This window comes from Schistocerca nitens, chromosome 10, assembly GCF_023898315.1.
Source record: "Schistocerca nitens isolate TAMUIC-IGC-003100 chromosome 10, iqSchNite1.1, whole genome shotgun sequence".
NCBI lineage: Eukaryota > Metazoa > Arthropoda > Insecta > Orthoptera > Acrididae > Schistocerca > Schistocerca nitens.
Window position 1 is genome coordinate 208451932 of NC_064623.1, and position 27187 is coordinate 208479118.

The 27187-nt window shown below is 45.1% G+C and overlaps 1 protein-coding gene across 1 annotated transcript in view; it reads right to left on the reverse strand.

Moving 5' to 3' along the window:
* The window catches only part of LOC126210005 (mucin-19-like), a 282532-nt gene that overhangs the window by 130507 nt on the left and 124838 nt on the right, over window positions 1-27187 (reverse strand). Inside the window, exon 5 of the mRNA XM_049939112.1 lies at window positions 6062-6526. Coding sequence (XP_049795069.1) covers window positions 6062-6526 — 465 coding nt within the window. The remainder of the gene's footprint in view (window positions 1-6061; window positions 6527-27187) is intronic.

Below are 27187 nucleotides of genomic sequence, written 5' to 3' on the forward strand. Positions count from 1 at the left end.
TATGAGTCTGGCGATATACCGTCTGACTTTCGGAAAAGCATCATCCACACAATTCCGAAGACGGCAAGAGCGAGAATTATCGCACAATCAGCTTAACAGCTCATGCATCGAAGCTGCTTACAAGAATAATATACAGAAGAATGGAAAAGAAAATTGAGAATGCGCTGGGTGACGATCAGTTTGGCTTTAGGAAAAGTAAAGGGACGAGAGAGGCAATTCTGACGTTACGGCTAATAATGGAAGCAAGGCTAAAGAAAAATCAAGACACTTTCATAGGATTTGTCGACCTGGAGAAAGCGTTCGACAATATAAAATGGTGCAAGCTGTTTGAGATTCTGAAAAAAGTAGGGGTAAGCTATAGGGTCATATACAATACGTACAACAACCAAGAGGGAATAATAAGAGTGGACGATCAAGAACGAAGTGCTCGTATTAAGAAGGGTGTAAGACAAGGCTGTAGCCTTTCGCCCCTACTCTTCAATGTGTACATCGAGGAAGCAATGATGGAAATAAAAGAAAGGTTCAGGAGTGGAATTAAAATACAAGGTGAAAGGATATCAATGATACGATTCGCTGATGACATTGCTATCCTGGGTGAAAGTGAAGAAGAATTAAATGATCTGCTGAACGGAATGAACAGTCTAATGAGTAAATCGGAGAAAGACGAAGGTAATGAGAAGTAGTAGAAATGAGAACAGCGAGAAACTTAACATCAGGATTGATGGTCACAAAGTCAATGAAGTTAAAGAATTCTGCTACCTACGCAGTAAAATAACCAATGACGGACGGAGCAAGGAGGACATCAAAAGCAGACTCGCTATGGCAAAAAAGGCATTTCTGGCCAAGAGAAGTCTACTAATATCAAATACCGGCCTTAATTGGAGGAAGAAATTTCTGAGACTGTACGTCTGGAGTAAAGCACTGTATGGTAGTGAAACATGGACTGTGGGAAAACCGGAACAGAAGAGAATCGAAGCATTTGAGATGTGGTGCTATAGACGAATGTTGAAAATTAGGTGGACTGATAAGGTAAGGAATGAGGAGGTTCTACGCAGAATGGGAGAGGAAAGGAATATGTGGAAAACACTGATAAGGAGAAGGGACAGGATGATAGGACATCTGCTAAGACATGAGGGAATGACTTCCATGGTACTAGAGGGAGCTGTAAGAGGGCAAAAACTGTAGAGGAAGACAGAGATTGGAATACGTCAAGTAAATAATTGAGGACGTACAGGGTGTGGTAGATAACTAATGAGACTGGCCGCCGCGCGGCGCCCCAGTCGCTCGCAGGGCGGTCTCCACCTGTACGTCACGTGATGGGGGATCTGAGCTAACAATAGAACCGGTTCGCAGTCGCGTCGGAGCTCTGGTGCAGAGAAGGTCGAGCTTCGCGTATTACGTTGTTTGTGTGCCCGTGACACTTGTGAAAACGCTGAAGATGGATCGCTCGATAGAACAGCGGTATGCAATCAAATTTTGCTTTCGCTTGGGCAAAACTGCTTCGGAAACTTTTGCTATGATTACGGAGGCCTACAAAGAAGACTCCCTATCAAGAGCTCAAGTGTTCCGGTGGTTTAATGAATTTAAAAACGGGAGGGAATCCGTTGAAGACATGGAACGATCTGGACGCCCTTCTACGAGTCGTGTGGATGAAACGGTGGCCAAAGTGAAAGAACTCCTGGACTCCGACCGCCGTTTAAGTCTCAAAATGATCGCCGATGAGGTCTCCGTGAATAAATTTACGGTTCACCAAATTGTTACGCAAGATTTGATGATGACGAAAGTTTGCGCAAAATTGGTTCCCTGAGTGCTCACCGCCGAACAAAAGCAACAACGAGTGGACGTTTGCCGTGAGATGTTGAATGATTTGGAAAATAATCCACACTTTTTAGACAACGTAGTAACAGGCGACGAATCGTGGACATTCCAGTACGACCCGGAGACGAAAGCCCAGAGCTCGGAGTGGCACACACCGGCATCCCCGCGGCCGAAGAAAGCAAGAATGTCAAAGTCCCGCATCGAGACAATGCTGATTGTGTTTTTCGACAAGCGGGGGTTAATTCACAAAGAGTTTGTCCCTCAGGGGAAGACTGTCAATGCCGAATTCTACAAAGAAGTCCTTCAGCGATTGCACAGAGCCGTCAAACGGAAGCGACAGGACCTTGCTCAACGCTGGCGTCTCCACCACGACAACGCTCCGGCGCACACAGCGTTCCTCGTGACCTCCTACTTGACCCGAATTGGAGTTGAAGTTTTGCCACAGCCACCATACAGCCCTGACTTGAGTCCTCCTGATTTCTTCCTATTTCCGAAGGTCAAAAGATGCCTGGAGGGTCATCGTTTCGACGATATTCCGAACATCCAACGTGCTGTCACGAAGGCACTAACTGGGATAACTCAAACGGACTACAGTGGGGCCTATGAAGCTTGGAAAACGCGCTGGCAACGTTGTGTCGACGCCCAAGGCGAGTACTTTGAAGAATATTAACGTTTTGTACAAATTGGATCAATAAATTTGTTTTTCTAGACTGAGTCTCATTACGTATCTATCACACCCTGTAGGTTGCAAGTGCTACTCTGAGATGAAGAGGTTGGCACATGAAAGGAATTCGTGGCAGGGCCCATCAAACCAGTCAGTAGACTGACAAAAAAAAAAAATAAAATAAAATAAAATAAAATAAAATGCAAACTGCGTGGAGGGAAATCCCTCAGGAACGATTCAATACCACGGCGTATAGCAGCTCTAATTGCAGCGCATGCTGGCCACACGATACACTGAATAGTAGGGCTCAAAGGACAAGTACAGATTTGAAAAGGTAATCATTTGTTACTCGTCATGTACCTAACCTGTATTAAATTAATTGAATTCATGCGTTTCCTTCTTGGTGCTGCAACTTCCGCAAACGGTAGTGTACATCCATTTTTATAATATGTATGGATAGATACACACTGACAGAAAGTGTTACACAGACAACGCCTTGACATGTTCATTAAATTTTAACATTCAGGCTCCTTGCTTACAGTAATTCCCAGTAAAAAAAAAAAAAAAAAAAAAAAAAAAATTCTTAAGGATAATCAATGGTGTTAAGAAGTGATGGCTACTGTGTGCATCTGACATTACTGGGATTTTTCTGTGTTTGTCGCAACACAGCTTCTCTATAGGGGTTGCACATGCAGGTTATCGCCATTTTTCAGAAAGCCTGCTCATCTGCATTATACTGACACTCTGGACAGACAGTTGGCTGTGGTGCAACGGCTACAGAACAAACGGTGACGAGATAGGTTCAGGGCAACAGCCTGGAATAGAGTTGCAACAGGCTCTTCCAGAAGGACTACACCATGACCAGATCGTAGCATTGTACGACAGGGACAGGAGAATAGACGGATGACGACATGTGAAACCCAGGCGGGGGTTACAGGCACAGCGTCTCTACGAACTATCAGGAACGGATGACTAGAAGCTGGATTGTGATGTCCAGTTGCCATTTGTCGTTTACCAGTAACTCCATACACCTGAGAACAGCAGTTTCCATGGTGTAGCCAAACGGAACATTATGAGGCATTGCGTTTCCGTTTGTGGCGTGTCCATTGAGGACCTGGTAAAGGGTCACAGGAAGCACATCTCCAACTCCTGTAGTAATGTACAGCGCAGCTCTTGGATATGACAAGAGGAGTGATTTGGTAATTTTTGAAATCAGGCAGAATGTTGCAAGAATGGTAAAGCTCGTTCCTGAACCTTTCATGTTCACGGTGTAAACTGGCACAATGGCAAGGCCCCACACTGTAGTTCACACCGCAATCGTTTAGATGACGACATGGGTACTTTATCAATCTATTGAATGCCTTGATTTGTCACCCATAGAGAATGTCAGGGATGCGGTGGGAAGGTGTGTATTTTCAAACCAGTCTGCAACCAAGAGATGTCACGAACTGACTGCATGCGTTTCAGACACGAGAACAAAATTCTTAATATGACTTTTGGAGGTCGTATGCTTTCACTCACATACTAAATTGATGTTAATAATGATGGACATTAGTTCCAAACGGAATGCAGTTCAATCATTTAGTACTCACTGTCAGATGACATTTCGAGATAGTTTTGTAAATATGAAACTGGTGCTTGTTTCATGATGTGTCACTTCCCGTCCGTGTACATTAATGACTGTGTGAAATTGGTACTAAAGTACTCAAATTTTGCGTCTTCATACCAATGGGTGCTTAGATCGGTACAAGCAGATCAGTTGCAGATATCCAGATCGAGGGAGGGAACGAAGGAGTATTGCACCATCAGAGACGGAATAAATGCTCAGATAAGACGTGTATGAGTAAGGGAGACGACCATATCCTTTTGAAAGGTAGTGCTCCAGCACTGGCATTAAGTGATTTATGAAAAAGCAGAGGAAAAGAAAAAAAAAACATTGTGATTAAAATTCTTCTGGGTATCATGCCACGTCATTGCTAAAAACTAAGAACAATAATAAACTATTATTTATTATTGTTGTTAGCTCTTAGCAATGACGCGCCATGATACCCAGAAGAATTTTGATATATATATATATATATATACACTACGATGGTATCTTAGTATGTCAACGCCTGTAAGCAGCTAAGGGTATTCCTTTCATTGCAATTTCATTCTAACGAACTGCATGGTCACCGATGGTATCTGTTCTTTCGGACATGTCCGATAGAAGAGATACCATCTTAAGGCTCACCGGCCACTTGACCATCTTCTTCTTCTGTGCAAATGCACAAACAGTGCCCAAACTCTTACGGGAATCGGCAACGCGCCGCGAGTAATGAGTATAATGGGCGGGGGCACTACGAATGTAGTGCGGGACAATACGTTGAGAATGTGTGTTTCGCGGGAGGGGTGCCAGAGATAAATGCCTGCAGTCGCGCTATCCTCTGTGTCCTCGGTGGCTCAGATGGATAGAGCGTCTGCCATGTAAGCAGGAGATCCCGGGTTCGAGTCCCGGACGGGTCACACATATTCATCTGTCCCAGTTGACGTATATCAACGCCTGTGAGCAGCTAAGGGTGTACCTTCACTGTAATTTAATTTTGATATAGTTTATTATTGTTGTTAGTTTTTAGCAATGACGCGGCATAATACCCAGAAGAATTTTAATCACTATGACACCGGCCGCGGAAGCCTACGTTCTTATATATATATAAAAAAAATATTGGTCACCAGTCAAGTGACTCAAGTTTTCGCCGCATCAGTCAGTAAGAAGAGAAGGGTAAGAGAGAGAGTAAGAGAGAGAGAAGGGTAAGAGAGAGAGAAGGGTAAGAGAGAGGATAAGAGAGAGAAGGGTAAGAGAGAGAAGGGTAAGAGAGAGAAGGGTAAGAGAGAGAAGGGTAAGAGAGAGAAGGGTAAGAGAGAGAAGGGTAAGAGAGAGAAATTATGCCTCAGTAGAATAGGAGAAGAAATAACAGAGGGAAGAGTAGGAGGAGGACTAGGGAGACAAAGCGGGAGATACGAGAACAAGAAGAGTGAGGAGTAGATATAAGACGAAGAGAGGAAAGTAAGAATGAGGAAGAGGTATTCTGAATGAAGAATTTAAGAAAGAAGGAGTAGGAAGATGTAAAAGTAGGAGAAGAAAGGGAGGAATGAAGAAAAGCAGGAAGAGGAGGAGGATGATAAGAAGAAGAAGAAATACCAGAAACGCAGACCAGGAGAAATGGTAGGAGGGTGAGGATGAGAGAGAAGATGGAGGAGGAAGACGAGGACGAGAAAGTGGTACTGATGTAGGAGGAGAAAGAGGAGTACGGGAAGAGGAGAATGAATAAGAAGAGGAAGAGGGGGAGTAGAAACAAGGAGCTTGAGTAGGAAGAAACGTAGGGGATGAAGGAATAGGAGGAGAAAGAAGAAGGACGCATCATAGAGGATAAACGACAAGAGGAGGCGGAGGAGGAGGAGGATGAGGAAAATTCAAAAGGCATCGAGGACCGATAAGAAAGTGAGAGCGGTGGAAAGAGGAATTAGGGAGATGCAATCTCTGCGCATACAGCAGTGCGAGTAGAGAAGCAGTCAGCTGTGGACGTGCGAAGTGCGCACCTTCTTGACGGACTTCCTGCCGTGGAGAGCCAGAGGCGAGGACGCCGCCGAGGACTCGTCGTTGGCGGAAGACGGCGACGAGGCGGCGGCGGCGGCGCTGACGGCTGCCAGCTTCTCGCGGATGCGCGTCTTGAGCGTCTTGAGGCTCTCCTCGTCGGACGTGGCGACCGCCTCCGTCTTGACGGCGGCCGGCGTGGCGGGGGCGGCGGCGGGGGCGGACGCGGGGGCGGCGGGCGTGGCGGGCGCGGGCGTGGTGCTGCCCGAGTCGGCGGCCTCCTCCTGCTGCTGCTGGTTGCGCCGGAACTCCTGCTGGCGCAGCAGCAGCAGGTCCAGCGTGATCTCGTCCGACGTGGAGGAGTCTTCCTCCGGCTGGCTGCCGGCCGCCTCGCCGCCCTTCTGGTCGCCGGGGGCCGCCGCAGACACCTCCACCGCGGAGTCCGCAGGCGAGGGCGTGGCCGCGGCCAGCTGCCGGGCACAGAAAGGCACACACAACGTGAAAACACCACCGACACCCACGGGCATCCACTCAAATTCGTACAGGAGGCAGCGAAATTCAGTCCTTAATGTACTGGCTTGGTGCATACGTTCGTAGCGTTTTCCCGTAAGTTTAATAACCCCACATAACATGAGATGTACTTGAGGACAATATTATGGAAATGGAAGAGGATGTAGATGAAGATGAAATTGGAGATACGATACTGCGTGAAGAGTTTGACACAGCACTGAAAGACCGGAGCCGAAACAAGGCCACGGGAGTAGAACTACTGACGGCCTTGGGAGAGCCAGTCCTGACAAAACTCTACCATCTGGTGAGCAAGATGTATGAGTCAAGCGAAATACCCTCAGACTTCAAGAAGACTATAATAATTCCAATCCTAAACAAAACAGGTGTTGACAGATGTGAAAATTACCGAACTAACAGTTTAATAAGTCACGGATGCAAAATCTAACGCGAATTCTTTACAGACGAATGGAAAAACTGGTAGAAGCCGACCTCAGGGAAGATGTTTGGATTCCGTAAAAATATTGGAACACGTGAGGCAATACTGACCGTACGACTTATCTTAGAAGAAAGATGATGGAAAGGCAAACCTACGTTTCTAGCATTTGTAGACTTAGAGAAAGCTTTTGACAATGTTGACTGGAATACTCTCTTTCAATTTCTGAAGGTGTCAGGGGTAAAATACAGGGAGCGAAAGGCTATTTACAATTTGTACAGAAACCAGATGGCAGTTATAAGAGTCGAGGGGCATGAAAGGGAAGCAGTGGTTGGGAAAGGAGTGAGACAGGGTTGTAAGCTCTCCCCAATGTTATTCAATCTGTATATTGAGCAAGCAGTAAAGGAAACAAAAGAAAAATTCGGAGTAGGTATTAAACTCCAGGGAGAAGAAATAAAAACTTTGAGGTTCGCCAATGACATTGTAATTCTGTCAGAGACAGCAAAGGACTTGGAAGAGCAGTTGAACGGAATGGACAGTGTCTTGAAAGGAGGATATAAGATGAACATCAACAAAAGCAAAACGAGGATAATGGAATGTAGTCAAATTAAATCGGGTGATGCTGAGGGGATTAGATTAGGAAATGAGACACTTAAAGTAGTAAAGGAGTTATTTGGGGAGCAAAATAACTGACCATGGTCGAAGTAGAGAGGATATAAAATGTAGACTGGCAATGGCAAGGAAAGCGTTTCTGAAGAAGAGAAATTTGTTAACATCGTGTATAGATTTAAATGTCAGGAAGTCGTTTCTGAAAGTATTTGTATGGAGTGTAGCCATGTATGGAAGTGAAACATGGACGATAAATAGTTTGGACAAGAAGAGAATAGAAGCCTTTGAAATGTGGTGCTACAGAAGAATGCCGAAGATTAGATGGGTAGATCACATTACTAATGAGGAAGTATTGAACAGGATTGGGGAGAAGACGAGTTTGTGGCACAACTTGACTAGAAGAAGGGATCGATTGGTAGGACATGTTCTGAGGCATCAAGGGATCACCAATTTAGTATTGGAGGGCAGCGTGGAGGGTAAAAATCGTAGAGGGAGACCAAGAGATCAATACACTAAGCAGATTCAGAAGGATGTAGGCTGCAGTACGTATTAGGCGATGAAGAGGATTCCACAGGATAGAGTAGCATGGAGAGCTGCATCAAACCAGTCTCAGGACTGAAGACCACAACAACAACAACAACAACAACAACAACAACAACAGACTCTCTCCTTCACTACTTACAACAATCTGTCAACAGTGGGGCAAATCTTCGAATCCGCGACTGTAGATACAACGTTTTGAGGCGTAGAACTCTGAGCCATGTTCGGAGCGCAGTTTCATCCCGAAAGGAAGTTCCTTGAAGGCTGTTCAGTAGAGAGCGCAAAAGGTGAAAATGTGAGGGTGCAACATCAGATGAATAAAGTGGGTATGGAGTGACTTCCCAACACAGCTCCTGCACTGTGTTTTTTCTCAGTATAGCAGAACACGGGTGGCCGTTTATCGTGGAGTGGCATCACTTCACGCAGTCCTCTTGGTCGTTGTTCTCGGATTGCGTCTGCCAGACGTCTCAGTCACTGAAAATGAGTGTCAGCAGCGATGGCTAAACCTCGCACACGCAGTTGCTAGGACACCACACCGTCGCAGTTCCACCACATGCAGAACATTATCTTACGTGGATGCGCACAGGATTTATACGGGGAGTTGCTGTTTTTCTTCCCTTATGCTAGCATAAAGGCATCATTTCTTGTCACCAGTAACGATGCAAAACAGAAAACGGAAAACCATGATTTTTGGATACCAAAACTACCAATTTCGGCAACATGTCAAGATGCTCTGATTTAAGTGTCTCTTAAGCTGCAAGGTAAGCTGAAATGCTAGTTCCCTTCTTTTACGTCCCTAACTTCACCCAGTTCATATTCACTTGTTTGTGCTACGTTAGGAGCCTTTTCCATACTGGTTCCCATATCTTACTTTACCATATTTTGACATAGACCGCCACAACTTCGCAATTGATGTAGATTTTTGTTCACTCAGGCGACTCCTCGTCTGTGACGGTACGTCACATAAATCGACATTTCGAGGAAAATGGTAAAGGGTTTTTGTGTGTTAAAAAATAGTGACGGGTGAACTATAAATTACTGGAATGCTGCGTCTGTGTGCGCGATGAATATCAAATATTAAGAAGTGTGGTATATTATCTGTAAAGCTTGCGAACATAGAGTGAGCATTCAAATGCGCAGAACAGATTTTGTGTTGCCAACATACATGGCCGGCCTAGTCACGTGTTCTCGGGACATCATGTTTGTCCGTATAGCGCCCGGTATATTTAAAATGTCACTACAACTCTAGTACAGACGGATTCTTTTCGTACGTGTCGTGGATTATTTATGTATGTTGCGCAGACATTTTAACAGTATCCTTTTGATACCGGTAATAAACCAGCTACGTAACTTTTAAAGGCAAGTGATATTGCATTCTGGTTCTTTGCGATAGGTGTCACAGTTCAGATGCACTCGATTTTTGGTAGTTTTCGGTATGATACGGCACTTTATAGTGTTATAGAGCCTGACGTACATTTTTGCACTAATAGTCTTGCAAAACGACTTGACAGTACGCTAGTACTTTTGCCAAGTGTCCGAAAAACACCGAATTTCCCACACATTAGCGATTATATCCCTGCTAATTCGTCATTTTTTCTGCTATTTCTGCGTATTTATTTACTCGTTTTTGCGACCTAAAGCACAATTTTTCTTACTGGTGACACTTTGAAGTATTTATTTAACGCATTTTACGTACTTGCTCCCAGTTTATTTTGTGGGGACCAAATTACTCCTCATTTTTTGGAGCCACATCTTTACTCGTTGTTCATCCTTCTGGAAACTAAAATAAAAATCACACATAATCATTCTCCAAGTCCTAGACACACTTAACATGGTCTCCTACTGTAACTTTATATGGTAGTGAACAAAAAGGTTTGGACACACATATTATACGAAGACAATTACAGACTCCCACTCTATTGAATTTGTCTCCCGTCTTTGAAATCAAGTCACTGATAAATGCATGGAGGACAGTATTTGCTGAAACAACTAATCACTCCCTTTCCTGTTCCACTAGCAAATTTACGAGAGGAAGCGATTGTTTGTAAGCTTTTGTACCAGCCGTAATATCTATTATGAAGTCACAAAATTGCAGGAAAATAGGTCTACAGAATCAAGCCTTAATTATAATGCGTCTCGAAATTTTTAAACATATACAGTGTCTCTTACTAATGTGATAACTATAATTAGAGCTACATGGTATGTACCCATGAAAAGTTACTATCCCTCCGTTCACATATTTTTCTTTGCATCCGTAGCAACAACAGTAATTCACCATCGCTATTACACTATCAACAAACGGTGAAAATACAACAGAAACTCTTGATATTATAAACTTCAAACTCTGCGGAAGGCACGCACGCACAGCGAAGTCCCGAAAACACGTGACAATCCTGGTTTGATGTTGACAACATGCGCAGAATGCAATGCTTACTCCAGAGAGATGCTTGCGAACAGCGATGCATTTAACGAATAGTCTTTTGTTTATAGTATCTGTGTAATGTAGATCAAGAAGAACAGAGATAAAGATTTTGGATTAGATTTTTTTTGTCTAGCTTGTTTCGCCTAGCGGAAGGCCGCCATTGTCTCACAGTCTGATATTTAATGTAAGTCTTTCTGTAATTTATCAGAATATAAATCCAATTGTTTTTAGAAAGTGTTGGTTACTGAAGTAGTGAGCACCTCCCATAATAGCCACCATTAACTGTAATTAGTAACTCTATTTCAGAACTTCGTTTTGCGGAGAGCTCTCTTTTCCTAGCGACATTTGGTCGGCCATTACGCTGACGATATTTTTTATTTAGAAATTCAGTCCGTAATATTAAATGTAAATGCAGAAGACTTCTCTATTTTGATCTTTTAATAGTTTCGAAGCTAATAAAGTAAAGACAAATTCCATTCATTAATGTTTTCGTACTGAATCAGTCCAGTATGTTTAAGATTGGCCGCTTAACGGCACATGAGATTCTCCTCAGTTTTTGCCTTGCAGATAACAAATAGTAAATACAGAAAAATATTATGTTTAATAAGCATAAAAAATATCTCAGTTTCTATGTGCAAGTTGGTACATAAATGACCAGTAGCCCCTGAGAATCAAATTAATCATTACAGTTTGCGTAAAAGCACGCATATATTCTCTACAGAATAGTAGCGCTCACGCGAACTATCTGTTAGAAGGCGGTGAGTCACGCGCTATGTATAAAAATATTATGTCGTGCGTACTTCGGAATAGCCGATGTCCGTACGTATGTCATCGTGGCATTGGGTTATTTCAGAGTCTCATGCTAGCCCATAATATTTAACAGAGCAAATAATACTGCGGTATTCACTATTTATTTTTTTGATTAATCACTACATATGTAGAATTTACGAAAACTTCCAATTCCGAGTGCCGCGATACGTTCCGGCACATAATTTTTTTAAATTTTCTATCGACCTATGTTTCTTATATCGCGAAAACGGATGAAGCTTTCGCAAAACAACAGTGCGACCAACAAATTACATGTATTTCTCTATCTTCTTATAAAATTTTAACCTATTCTTACAAGTTTGAAGTACAGATGTGGCGCGCTTCAAAAACCTCCCAGAAAAACCTGTTTCTTTTCTTTTTTCTTTTTTTTTACACCTAAAGTCTAAACGAAGCAACATGTTTAAGAAGAGTATTAGGAGTAATCCATCGAACTACAGACCTATATCATTGACGTCGGTTTGCAGTAGGGTTTTGGAGCATATACTGTATTCAAACATTATGAATCACCTCGAAGGGAACGTTCTATTGATACGTAATCAGCATGGTTTCAGAAACCATCGGCCTTGTGCACGAAGTAATGGCCGCTATCGACAGGGGATCTCAAGTTGATTCCGTATTTCTAGATTTCCGGAAAGCTTTTGACACCGTTCCTCACAAGCGACTTCTAATCAAGCTGCGGGCCTATGGGGTATCGTCTCAGTTGTGCGACTGGATTCGTGATTTCCTGTCAGGAAGGCCGCAGTTCGTAGTAATAGACGGCGTCCTGGGACGTCTGCTGTTCCTGATCTATATAAATGACCTGGCTGACAATCTGAGCAGTTCTCTTAGGTTGTTCGCAGATGATGCTGTAATTTACCGTCTAGTAAGGTCATCCGAAGACCAGTATCAGTTGCAAAGCGGTTTAGAAAAGATTGCTTATGGTGTGACAGGGGGCAGTTGACGCTAAATAACGGAAAGTGTGAGGTGATCCACATGAGTTCCAAAAGAAATCCGTTGGAATTCGATTACTCGATAAATAGTACATTTCTCAAGTCTGTTAATTCAACGAAGTACCTGGGTGTAAAAATTACGAACAACTTCAGTTGGAAAGACCACATAGATAATATTGTGGGGAATGCGAGCCAAAGGTTGCGTTTCATTGGCAGGACACTTAGAAGATGCAACAAGTCCACTAAAGACACAGCTTACACTACACTCGTTCGTCCTCTGTTAGAATATTGCTGCGCAGTGTGGGATCCTTACCAGGTGGGATTGACGGAGCCAACTTTCTCTTCCGAATGCGAAAATATTTTGTTGAGCCCAACCTACATAGGTAGGAATGATCATCAAAATAAAATAAGAGAAATCAGAGCTCGAACAGGAAAGTTTAGGTGTTCGTTTTTCCCGCGCGCTGTTCGGGAGTGGAATGGTAGAGAGATAGTATGATTGTGGTTCGATGAACCCTCTGCCAAGCACTTAAATGTGAATTGCAGAGTAATCATGTAGATGTAGATGTTTGCAAACGGTTGTAACTTATCTTATGGCAAGGTCTGATACATTGGTAGGCAAAATTTGAACAATGACTCTCTCTACAGTCCGGAGTTATTTAAGAGTGGCTGTTTTAGCACGTAAAATCCGAACGGCGCACGTACAAATTGTGCCATTAGCTGAGCAATAATTTCAGCCCAATTAAAATGTTTTGTAAAAGGAATTAATCGATTCGCACAATTTGTTTGGGCTCCAGGTACAGTCCGCCGCGCAGTCTTTCCATATGTATCTCTTACAGCGCTTCCGCTGCCTACATCCCTACACCATAGGCCGCCAAGTGTTTTATGGTTCACTGTGAACCTGCATTCGCTTTTCTAGGCCTGCTTCTGACCACTTCAGGGGGACTTAATATCTGTACAAAAAAATGTTTTTCGAAAGATATATAACGTCTTACGACTATATACCTATACGAAAAACAGTAGCATAATGAAATACTCAAAGAAGCCACGAACAAACAAACAGCACGTGGTAAAACAGTAAACAAGTGAATACTGTCCCAGACTACTATGTTACATGGACGAGGTACTTGGTGAATGTGATGGAATAAAAGGAGGGGGGGGGGGCGAAAGACGATGGAGTTAGCCGAAATCGGGTGGAGAAAAGTTGTACTGTTTACAAGCATATTGTTAGACGGTGAGAAAATTAATAACTTATTTCTGCGAAATTGGCAAGAATGAATAATAGAACTGCATTCAATCACTAAGGATTACGACATGACTCTGTCACTGGTGTTCACTGGGAGCCGGGATTTCGAGTGATGTTTCTCCGCCTTTTGCTCGTCTATGAAGAATATCACATTTAATCTCATAAGAACGAAATCATGTTCTGCAAAGGTTGAATCTCCAGTTTTCAGTCTCCAACTCCTTTCATAATAAATGTATTTGTGGAACATAAATAATGTTTATTTCAGTTTTTCGAGTGAGTAGTGACTTACTGTTATACAGTCTAATCCAGTGGCGGATATAGAAAAGCCTTAATGACGGAGCGCTGGAGATATCTCGTGCTACCTTTACTTTTACCATAATAAAAAATAATCAAGTCACATGCAAAGTTTAAGAAAGTTCGTATTTAAAACGCTACATATCGAAGGTTGTTTGTACAAGAAAACAGTAGAATATTCGCGACTTTTCTCATACAAATGCCAGACAGAATAACGTATCGAGATGACTAGAATGGCTACGACGTTTCTCGTAGGTACACTATGTCATCGAAAGTATCCGGCCACCAACAAAAACGTATGTTTTTCATATTAGCTTCATTTGCTGCCACCTACTGCCAGATACTCCATATCAAGTAGGCATTAGACATCGTGAGACAGCAAAATGGGGCGCTCCGCGGAACTCACGGACTTCGAACGTGGTCAGGTGATTGGGTGTCACTTGTGTCATACGTCTGTACGCGAGATTCCCACACTCCTAAATATCCCTAGGTCCACTGTTTCCGATGTGATAGTGAAGTCGAAACGTGAAGGGACGCGTACCTCACAAAAGCGTACAGATTTAACTCGTCTGTTGACTGACAGAGACCGCCGACAGTTGAAGAGGGTCGTGATGTGTAAATAGACAGACGTCTATCCAGACCATTACACAGGAATTCCAAACTGCATCAGGATCCACTGCAAGTACTACGCCAGTTAGGCTGGAGGTGAGAAAACTTGGATTTCATGGTCGAGCGGCTGCTCATAAGCCACACATCACGCCGGTAAAAGCCAAACGACGCCTAGCTTGGTGTAAGGAGCGTAAACACTGGACGATTGAACAGCGGGAAAATGTTGTGTGGCGTGACGAATCACGGTACAAAATGACAGGGTGTGGGTCCGGTGAACGTCATCTGCCAGCGTGTGTTGTGCCAACAGTAAAATTCGTCGACGGTGGTGTTATGGTGTGGTCGTGTTTTTCATGGAGGGAGCTTGCACCCGTTCTTGTTTTGCGTGGCACTATCACAGCACGGGCCTACATTGATGTTTTAAGCACCTTCTTGATTCCCACTGTTGAAGAGCAATTTGAGGATGACGATTGCATCTTTCAACACGATCGAGCACGTCCGAAGCATCGAGAGAAAACGTGAAGCAAATGATACTGTGTGAAGCTAACATTATGTATACGTATTTGTTGTTTATGTAGACAGTGCGTGCCAGTGGGAAAGTAAGAGAGAGAAGTCGGCGATGGTGACGGAAAGAGAGACAGATGGATGAAGACAACAGAGGTGGGAGCCAAAGAGAGAGGAGGTATTGATGGTCAGTGAGACAAATGGCAGTAAAAGAGCATGAGAGACCAATGGAGATACAACCAGTGGGAGCAAATGAGAGAGGAGACACAGGAAATCAAAAATACAGGTGAGAGGAGACTACGTAGGCTAGCGGGTGTGGACACACCCAGACTGGCGCAATTTCACGCTTAGGTATAGGGCAGGGCGCATTTTGGACTTATATTTCAAACAGGTGGGTATAAGGGAAAAAATAAGTTGGACCTCAGGATTTTTGGGTTGCTAAGGTATGGTGGAGACAATGGCAGTAGGAAAGTAAGACACAGAGTAAGTGCGAGAGGATACAGTGGTAGTGGGATGTGCTGTAAATCAATGGGATAAGAGGAAGACAGTGGGAAAGAGTAATACAGACAGCAGCAGTGAGAGGGTGGCTTAACTGCAGAGAGAGACTGGGTAAAAGGATTTAAAATGTTCTGTGTTAAAAAGAGCGCGAATACGTTCGCATGCCAAAATCTTTCGTGAGGAAGGAGGAAAGTGGATTGCGACAGCTGATTCTCCACTTTTCTGGCAGAGTCTTTTACAGAAGAACATGGTTGCTTTTTTTGTATTCCGACAGTCGCATTTTTCCGCTAGTAAAACAACTACACCATTTCTCTCTGACAATTTTTCTTTTACTGCAAATAATCTGGCTCAAATTACTCCTCTTAATTCAGTTTCCTACTGGGTATTCGATACTACTCACTTGACATAGTGAGTTCATTAAAATTATTGGTTTGCACAAAAAATGCACATGAAAAGGTCATTCTCATTTCAATAAAACCAACCTTTTTTTCGTAACTAAGATTTAATCACATCTTTTCAGTGATGAAGGTCACTAATATTTGTTTCAAATCACGTCAGACCCAGTAACTCCGTTACTTGTTCGCAAAGAACGTGAAGCATTATTACCGCTCTTATGATATTTTTCCTTATGAAATTAAACAGATTCACCCCGAACAGTTGTCTGTATCGCTATGAATAGCTGAATAGGTATGAGAATAAAATATGTAGCACCCTCTAACAACAATCGCCCAAAGTACTACAGAAAAACTGGAGGTCAACACCACCCGTACAACGGCGAAGATTAAATTCCTGTATGCTGCTTTACAAACAAATATATAGTCCGTACAGCAGTGCAGTAAATTCTGTAGATAATGCAAGGCGTGACTTCGCCGCAGCTGACAGCTATTACAGATAAGATTGTGACGTGGGCAGTTAACAGCTGGGAAGCGTATTTACTTTACTGGTTCCGCCTTTGGCCGACGAACAGGTTGTAAAACGGCTGTTAAAAGGAGCTGCTTTCTTTATCGGTTACCACTTATGAGGCGGACAGGGCTCTACACTTTCTTTTTACATTCCTCGATGCGCGCATTCCCCACTTCTGTGGGCGTGATCGGTAACGAAAGCCAGAACACGGACGCTCGGAACGGTGGCAGAGTGGCGCACACCCTGGGGGTGGAAAATGTAGGAAGACGGAACTGCTGTATGTGATCCAAAGTGATTGTGAATCGGGAAGAATGCCGTGAGAAAAAAATCCGCACCAAGTTCACATGTCGAACCTGTAAAATATTCGTCTGTTCGGATTACTTCTTCATGAAGCATATATGTGTAACGTGACTAGTAGGGTTGCACGTCTAATTCTTTTTTCTACAGAACTTTAGTTACTTTACGAGTTTTTAATTCTCACGAGCAATTTGATTTGCAACACTGACCGAATTCGGTAGGTCGTTTGTAATAGCAAAGAGTTCGCAACTGAAGAGATGTTCCTCAGTATCGAAGATAAACATACGCTCACAACTCGCAAGGTGTTACGGTGTTAAGCAACGGCACACCAGTCGGGAACGATAGAGCGGAGGGGACTGTGACAAGACGTCAGCCAATTGCACGCTGGCTGATCCCCTCCAGGACGACAAGGTGACAGCAGCGGCCTCTGTGCGAAGAGGACAGAAGCGCCCGACTGGTCGCGGGCCACTGCTCTTCCAACGCCATGCAGAATATGTAACCCAAAAAGGACTCAAGCTGATAGAATCGTTATACCCAATGTTCACCAGCAGGGAACTGAACCTGAACACCAAGCTCCGGCTGTACCGGATGGCTGTCCACCCTTTCCTCACCTATGGCTCCACTGCGTGGGCTTTGGTTAGTTCCACCCGGATGCAGACCCTCCAGCGCCTGCAGAATAAGATGCTCCTGCCCCCACGAGGGTCGTTACCCTCCACGAGGACACGGGCATAGCCACTCTCAAGACGTCCATGCGAGAGAAGGCAAGGCGTCCCTATGCCAAAGTAGAAGCTTACAGTCGCTGGCTTACAAAATATTTGCACTACGTCTCCCCGGCACTGGCACCAAAACCCTGTTCCTCTCACCATCATTGAGGACTCCGATTCCGGCCACAACGTTAGCCTTCCTACGGCCACTAATGCAACGTTAGTGCTGACTTCGCCTCTCGATGGGTGTCAGTCATCGTAAGCCACCGATGTTGATACCTAATGTTGTTCGTCGTTATGTTACCTCTTGCCTGCAACCTGACCTTCCACCGTTGGAGGTTGGTATGGGACTTCAGGTCCCGCCGTCACACCTTCAAACTGCACTCCAGTGATGTCTTTGGCAGGCATCACTGTCGAATGGACCAGTTGTACCATCCGCCAACACTGTAGGTCCGTGACCAACCGGTGAAGCTGTATTCCAAGCTCGCACAAAAACAAAAATGGTCGCCGAACAGTTCTACAGCAGAGTCAAGACTAGCGACTAGGACAGAAGCGTCAGCACTCGTTACTTTGCTTGTGCATTCTACACTACTGGCCATTGAATTTTCTACACCAAGAAGAAATGCAGAGGATAAACGGGTATTCATTGGACAAATATATTATACTAGAACTGACATGTGATTACATTTTCACGCAATCTGGGTGCATAGATCCTGAGAAATCAGTACCCAGAACAACCACCTCTGGCCGTAATAACGGCCTTGATACGCCTGGGCATTGAGTCAAACAGAGCTTGGATGGCGTGCACAGGTACAGCTCCCCATGCAGCTTCAACATAACACCACAGTTCATCAAGAGTAGTGACTGGCGTATTGTGACGAGCCAGTTGCTCGGCCACCACTGACCAGACGTTTTCAATTGGTGAGAGATTTGCAGAATGTGCTGGCTAGGGCAACAGTCGAACATTTTCTGTATCCAGAAAGGCTCGTACAGGACGTGCAACATGCGGTCGTGCATTATCCTGCTGAAATGTAGGGTTTCGCAGGAATCGAATGAAGGGTACAGCCACGGGTCGTAACACATCTGAAATGTAACGTCCACTGTTCAAAGTGCCGTCCATGGGAACAAGAGGTGACCGAGACGTGTTACCAATGGCACCCCATACCACCACGCCGGGTGATACGCCAGTATGCCGATGACGAATACACGCTTCCAATGTGCGTTTACCGCGATGTAGCCGAACACGGATGCGACCATCATGATGCTGTAAACAGAACCTGGATTCATCCGAAAACATGACGTTTTGCTATTCGTACACCCAGGTTCGTCGTTGAGTACACCATCGCACGCGCTCCTGTCTGTGAAGCAGCATCAAGGGTAACTGCAGCCACGGTCTCCGAGCTGTTAGTCCATGCTGCGGCAAACGTCGTCTAACTGTTCGTGCAGATGGTTGATGTCTTGCAAACGTCCCTATCTGTTGACTGAGGGATCGAGACGTGGCTGCACGATCCGTTACAGCCATGCGGATAATGTGCCCGTCATCTCGTCTGCTAGCGATACCAGGCCGTTGGGATCCAGCACGGCGTTCCGTATAACCCTCCTGAACCCACCGATTCCATATTCTGGTAAGAGCCATTGGATCTCGACCAACGCGAGCAGCAATATCGCGATACGATAAACCGCAATCGCGATTGGCTACAATCCGACCTTTATCAAAGGCGGAAACGTGATGGTACGCATTTCTCTTCCTTACACGAGGCATCACAGCAACGTTTCACCGGGCAACGCCGGTCAACTGCTGTTTGTGTATGAGAAATCGTTTGGAAACTTTTCTCATGTCAGCACGTTGTAGGTGTCGCCACCGGCGCCAACCTTGTATGAATGCTCTGAAAAGCTAATCATTTGCATCTGACAGCATCTTCTTCGTGTCGGTTAAATTTCGCGTCTGTAGTACGTTATCTTCGTGGTGTAGCCATTTTAACGGCCATTAGCGTATGCAGCTGAAACTTGGAATTGTTGTACTGAAGAGATTTCTTATTTTGTCTGTCTCCCTTTGCTTGCGACACATATGTTTAACACAATGTTAAGTTTGTATTTTTTCATTTTGTAATAAAACGCATTAATAAGGTTTCTTTGAATGTGTGGTCTAGCGACCCGAGAAAACAAGTTTCCCAGGCACCCCACATTCGACGCCTAGGCAGGAATCTAATTAAGGTATGGATTTTAGATCCCAGGTTTACTGGACTTTTTTTTCCTTGTTTCGATGGCCCCACCACCTCTCAAAACATGGTGTACAGGGTGACCAGAAAGTCCGTTAACATTTGAAACTCATTACTTCGCGGAATAATGTAGGTAGAGTGTTAAAAATTGACACAGATGCATGAAATGACACAGTGTTTTATTGGAAACGAAAAAGGTGCAAAAATGACCAACAGATGGCGCTTCATGTGGTACAAAAGCAACAGTTAGTATAACAATTGATTTTTTTAGCAATGACGATGTTCCTTTATTAGAAGTGCTCTCAACATGTCGGGTGTAATTCGTCAAAAATGGCTGTACTCGAGGGACAATGTCGTGAACAGAATTGTACAATGGTATCGGTAGGCGAGAAACCGCAGTCTGAATCTGATGTTGTGTTTTAGCATTCCTAATGAGGTCGGACGACCGCGGTGGAGTTGCGACTTAAGATAGCCCCAGAAGCAGTAATAACATGGACTGAGGTCTTGGGACCTGGGACGCCAAACGTGAGGGAACTGGTGGCTAGGGGCGCCTTACTCACCGAACGATGTGCGCAAGAGAACTTGCGCACTTGTCGCAACATGGAGCGGCATCCTTCGTAAGAGTCGCGCCTTCCAGCGGGTGTTTCTCAGGCAGGCTAGCGACGATGCGATTCTGTAACATCCCTGTGTACCTCGCACCAGTCACGCTGACAGTCGCCAAAACAGCACCTCGAATTTCCTCGGAGAAAACAGGGTCCGATAATGATTGATGTGGTAAATCCGCGCCACACCATGGCTTTCCCGTCATACATTGAGGTATCGATGACAGTTCTAGGATTTACGGTAACCCGAATTCTGCAGTTGTACGTGCTGACAGACCTTCGGAGTGTGAAAAGGGCTTTGACGGTCCAGAATACGTTGAACAATCAATTTTCACATTCCTCCATTTTTTGAACACCCCACATTGAAAATGCTCACCGCGTCACGTAATTGACGAGTAACAGTGCATGATGAAGCTGGATTTTGTACAAATACTAGGGTCATTCAATAAGTAATGTCCAACATTTTTTTTCTCAGAACGTATGCATTGTTAAGAGTCAGAATTTGGTGACAATATACATCAACATGTCTTGTCCATTTTTCTACGTACTCTCCATCACGTTCTATGGCCGTACGCCAACGTTCTGGAAGGGCGTGTATTTCCTGCTGGTAAAAGCTCTTGTCCTGTTGGCGTAGCCATGTTTTCATTATATGACTGACACTGTCATCTTCAAAGTGTGTCCCCCGTGGAGAATGTTTAAGCGGCCCAAAGAGATGGAAGTCCGAGGGTTCCATTTCTGGACTGTGGGGTGGACGAGGCAATGGTGTCCAACATAATCTGGCATTGTGTTTCCGGGTTCTCAGACTTGTGTGTGGGCGTGCATTATCGTGTTGGAGCAAGATTCCCGCTGGATTCTTGTCCGATTGAACACGTCGGAAATGGTTCTTGGGTTTATTCAGTCTTCACGTATGCCTCTGAATTTATGGTTGACCCTCTTGGCATCACATACACGACAATGACGCCATCACAATCCCGGAAGATTGCAACCATGACTTTTACGGCAAAGGGCGTTGTCTTGAATTTCTTCTTTTGTGGTAAATGAGAATGATGCCACACCGTGGACTGCCTTTTTGTTTCCGCCGCGAAGTGGTGCACCCCGCTTTCGTCCCCCGTAACGATCAGTGAGAGAAATGCCTCTCCGTCGGTCTCAAAACGCTCCGACAATTCAGACGAAATGGCCTCTCTCTTAATCTGGTGGTACGCTGTGATCGTTCGTGGAACCCATGGTGAGCACCTCATATCACAGAGTCTCGATCATTGCAGACGCGTTTCCAATGCTGACCGACAACTGTAGCGCCAATTGTCGAGTTGTGATGCGCCGGGCGCCACGAATGTACCCCTATCAACTGCACCATCGCCATACACTGCACACAAACGTTTATGGATGTTCACCGCGGTTTCTCATTCTGTACAAAAGAATTCAATAAGAGCACTGTGGTGTGCGTACTGTAAGACACCATCAGATAATTTGACTTGTCGCTCTAACGAAGTAGGCGAGTGTCAGCAATATGTCTCGTGGTCTTATCGTGACGTGTTTATCTTCTGCCGTTAGGTCATACCAAAAAAAAGGCACTTGCACGCTTAGAGTAGCAGAGTGACGGTGACCAACTTTAAACAGAACTTGATTAATTTTCACACACATTTATTAAAATAATAACAATCATAAACCTTACTTAACTTAATTGTGGATGCTGTTTACAATTGACAATCTGAAGCTCCTTTGGTGTTGGTATGTTAATCTTATTCTCACATATCTCTGATACTTGACAAAGTGTCTATTCATTTATCTTCATGGCTATGTACAGGAATATGATAGTCTTATTAGGCGCAGACAAACTCGACTACAGACAAATGCAGACTGACTAATCGGAGGTCTGTACACTCGTTATAATACCTCGCGCGTTCAGGTATCACTGCACGAGTGTGATCCGCGAGTAGAAAAGGTTCTACGTTAGCAGCAATCTCATTGGCAGCGTGACATATTAATACGCGGATCGGCGGAAGCAGAATTTGGTCCGTCTCTATGGCAGCGCCATCTCGTAGTGCGGAAACGGACGAGCGCTGCGCCTGCGCTGTTGTGCTTAGTGGGGCGCGCTCTAGTGGGAAAGTTGTGTATACGCTGACTACGCGCAACTATGTACACAACAAGCACGCTACTTGTGACGTGACTCCTATGAAGACGCCATTTTAAGCTGTACTAGGGATCTGCCATCTGCCAGAACGGTTCGAAACTTCACCGGCGCACAGACCAAACATGAAATGTGAAGCACCAAGGATGTTAGTCTATGTGTATTAATGGCTTTAAAAAAAAATGTGGGGCGTTACTTACTGAACGACCCTCGTAGCACTGAAGGGTACGCTTGAGCCCTCTCCACACAGATGGTGCGTGGAGTGCTACTGCAAGTGCGTCCTCACAAGCGCTGACTTCGCCGTGTGGATGTGAATCCGCTAGTGTCTCCATTTCTTTCTGAAGTTTCCGAGCAAGCACTTTTGTCTTATCACCCACTACGGGGCCTATCGTCTGAACAATCTGTGGCTTCCAGCTTCATTATCTTCACAGTACCACTTGTCACAAGAACATTCACCGTTCAAATAGCCTTATTTTGGCGATAAGCTCGTAAACTTGCAGTAGCTAATTTCCACTAACAGTGTTTTTTTCTGGTGAAGTCAATGTTCCGCGACTGCTGGCGTATCTGACTCACTCTCTGTCTGACACACACACAATCACAACCACAACCACGCACGCACTACAGCATTTTGTACATGTGTGTAAAGTTTTACCTCTCCCCCAACATTATTCCGTGAATTATTGCATTGTATATTGTTAACGGACTTTTGGGTCACCGTGTACTTTGTTTTCAATACCCTCTACACAGGGTGGACCAAAATTTGCGCATTCGGACACTACAATGCGAGCCCTCGCGTGCTGACAGTACAAAAATGTCTCTGACAAAATTTCGTCTCGAATTTAGTGCAACGGCTAGCATTCCTGCCAAGTAAGGAAGGAGACCCGGGTTCAACTCCTGGCCGTGCCACAAGTTTTAATTAATTTCTCCAGTCCGACATTATCGTATATAAATTTAACGCCAAAGAAAGGGGCCGGCCGCGGTGGTCTCGCGGTTCTAGGCGCGCAGTCCGGAACCGTGCGACTGCTACGGTCGCCGGTTCGAATCCTGCCTCGGGCATGGATGTGTGTGATGTCCTTAGGTTAGTTACGTTTAAGTAGTTCTAAGTTCTAGGGGACTGATGACCACAGCAGTTGAGTCCCATAGTGCTCAGAGCCATTTGAACCAAAGAAAGGGAAAAGGCAAGCACGACAGTAGTTCCATCTAATACTCTGTAAGTGTGTTACCCAGTTAGTGAAGTGGGCATAGAGCATTAGCATACTCCTTCAGTTACAAAGATCGAGCCCGTGACTATGTCTAATATTTTTTTATAATTTTTGGCTGAGTGAAACGGTATCTGGCTTTGTAATCGTTAGACACCAATTATAGCAGGTGCTGTTTTTTAGTATAGTGTGACACAGAAGAACGGAAACGTTTCCACAATCCAATGAAAATAGAAGTGATGAAGGAAAGAAATTGCATTCATAGTAACTGAAACTTTACAACTCTGCCATTTACGAAACATTGTTGGCATTTATCATTTTTTTAAAATTACGTCCTTTAGACGGCGTCCTCCTGTACGAATACATTCGTGAAATCTGCTGTTGAGATTCCTCATTGACCGCTGCACCATCTCAGCTGTGGTACTGCGAATTGCATCAAAAATTCTCTGTTTTAACTCAGCCAGGGTTCTTGGTCGAGTCGTATAGACTTTGCTCTTGAGGTAGTCCCCGCAAGAAAAAAAAAAATCACAAACGGGCAAATCTGGCGATCTTGTGGGACAAGGAATGTTACCGAATCGTGATATCACACGGTTGCCAAACAATCTCGCACATATGGCATTGATTGCCGTGACTGTGCGATGTCGCTCCGTCCTGTTGAAACCTGGCTTCTTGAACGTTTGGAAAGTTATTCACTGCAAGCAAGTGAAACGTTGTGTTTCCCTGTTCATTTGCGAAAAAATACGATCCGATAATCCCATGTGATGAAAAACAACACCATACTGAAACTTTACTAGCGTGTAAAGGACGCTCATGAACGTCATTAGGATCTGTGTTTGGCCAGTAACGGTAGTTCTGTTTATACACATAACATGTGAGATGAAATTGTGCCTCATCTGACATCCACAACTTGTTTAGAAATTCATCGTCGTTGTTTTTATCATTTGTTAACAATCCTAATCCTAACCGGTAATCGTTGCTCTTCAGTTGTTACACCATCTGTAGTTTTGTGCGGATGAAATTTTAAATCAAGCTGAAGAATTCTGCGAACACTCTCCCGGGACATTCCAGCAACTGCTGCTTGCTTACGAATTGACCTGGGCTCCGTAAGACAGACTCGCGAACCACGTCAATGTTGGCTGGGGAACGCACACTTCTTGGTCGTCCTGTTGGTTTCTTTGTGAAGGCATATTCAGCCTATTCAAAGTTATTAATCCAACATTTTATCGCGTGTTTCGACGGAACGGCATCATGACGTCCTAAATTATAAAAGCGTCGAAACTCCGTCTGCACCGCTACCAAACTATCACTGTTTTATAAAACATTTTTATGGCTCACGCACGCTGTTGCCCGTTCCACTGATCCATCATTACTGAAATGGCGGACTGTTTACTCGCTTTCACGAACCCGCAGTGCTGCCACCTGCCCATGGGGGCCACTACTCATTTCAAACATTCTCGTTATTGTGTCACCCTGCACTAACGCTGAAATTGGACTTATTTTGTACAAGTTTAATTTTTTTTTTAAGTTTTACCAAGTGAAAGACCAGATAAGGTTTGCTCTGGACCGGTGTGCCAATCGGAATGGCAACAAGGCGTACGGCCAATGCAACTGACCTCCGAGCGAGGAAGGTGAAAGACAAGCATTGCCGTGCTACATTAAAAGGCACTGTCAGAGAGTTTTACGAAACTTTGCCGCCCCAACGCCACTCCAAAGTCAAACGTAGGCAGGAAGAACAGGGCTCGGGCCGACCGATGCGGCCGAGCGGTTCTAGGCGCTACAGTCTGGGACCGAGCGACCATTACGGTCGCGGGTTCGAATCCTGCCTCAGGCATGGATATGTGTGATGTCCTTAGGTTAGTTAGGTTCAAGTAGTTCTAAGTTCTAGGGGACTGATGACCTCAGTCCCATAGTGCTCGGAGCCATTTGAACAGGGCTCGGAGACCCGGAATAATCGCTGAATTACCACAGTGAGGCAAAGACCCCCGACACGTCAAATGCCCTCGTACACACGGACCCACCGCGTCTTAGTCGCGGACATGATCCTTTAAAAAAACTAGACTCTCGGAGCTCGATGATACATTCAGTCACGCTGTAATTCTGTCCGTCTCGCTAGAACCACAAAGAATGACAGTGTACTTAGTTCCAGTACAACCACGACAAGTTTACCGATGGTGACCAGCCTGCTACTTGCTTGCTGTCTTCAACACCGATATGCAGCCAACCTGATGCATACCACAGCCGTGGTCTGCCGCTGCAGCCTACGGGGCCACCGCACGTGAAAATACAGGTGGGCAGCGTGACGCGTCTGCACAGCCTCCTGGTCCGAGTTCTCAGCACCTGCTGTCATGTCGACCTATCCGTGGAGGATGACCAGAGCCTTGTGTTTACACGAACCGTTATCGTGGACCACAGTTGGCAGACTCCACCTGGACACACGGGGAGTCGAGTCCGCCGGCCCTATTAGCCGAGCGGTTCTAGGCGCTACCGTCTGGAACGGCGCGACGGCAACGGTCGCAGGTTCGAATCCTGCCACGGGCATGGATGTGTATGATGTCCTTAAAGGTTAGTTTAAGTAGTTCTAAGTTCTAGGAGACTGATGACCTCAGATGTTAAGCCGCGTAGTGCTCAGAGCCATTTGAACCGAGCGAGGTGGCGCAGTTGTTAGCACACTGGACTCGCATTCGGGAGGACGACGGTTGAATCCCGTCTCCGGCCATCCTGATTTAGGTTTTCCGTGATTTCCCTAAATCGTTTCAGGCAAATGCCGGGATGGTTCCTTTGAAAGGGCACGGCCGATTTCCTTCCCCATCCTTCCCTAACCCGAGCTTGCGCTCCGTCTCTAATGACCTCGTTTAATTGAGTTATAGAGCGCTGGGGTTTGAGCCGCGCTGTGTTGCGGGACGCTCGGCGGCAACGCCCCCTTCCCCCCCCCCCCTCCCTGCCCCCCTTTCATCTCACCACATAGCACGGGACCACGGCACTAACCCACAGAGCGATGTCATAACTAGCTGACGAGGCATCAGCACTTCTTCGCGGCATCCGCATTTACGCTCGGCCGCCGAACCCCGCTCTCAAAACACTTCGTGACACTATGTAAACTTTACGCAATAAATAATTTTCATTGCAGTAGCACCATGTCACTGACCTTCTGGGCGTGAAATTGACCACTCACCCACATTCCGTGCTCGGCCTCCTGCTCACATCCTGACCCCAGCTAACCTGGGTCGCAACGGCGTAATCCTTTTTATTAGCCCATTTTTAAAGACGTATGTCTCCTTTAAACGTTTACTCTCCATTAAATCCGTTAATACTTTCAGGTCCATTGTCGGCATTGCTTCCCTGCAGTTATATCTCCAAAGAAAAAAGAAAGAAAAACTGTGGTCTGTCTGAAGCAAACCAAGCGCTGTATCATGTGTGAGATACAGAGGCGATCGAGTGCGCCGGGACTTACCCCAGTTCACTGTTAGTAGCGCCACGTCATCTTAACTCGTCTGCATGTAGCGCTCAAGTATTGCACCACAATGTACACTCCTGGAAATGGAAAAAAGAACACATTGACACCGGTGTGTCAGACCCACCATACTTGCTCCGAACACTGCGAGAGGGCTGTACAAGCAATGATCACACGCACGGCACAGCGGACACACCAGGAACCGCGGTGTT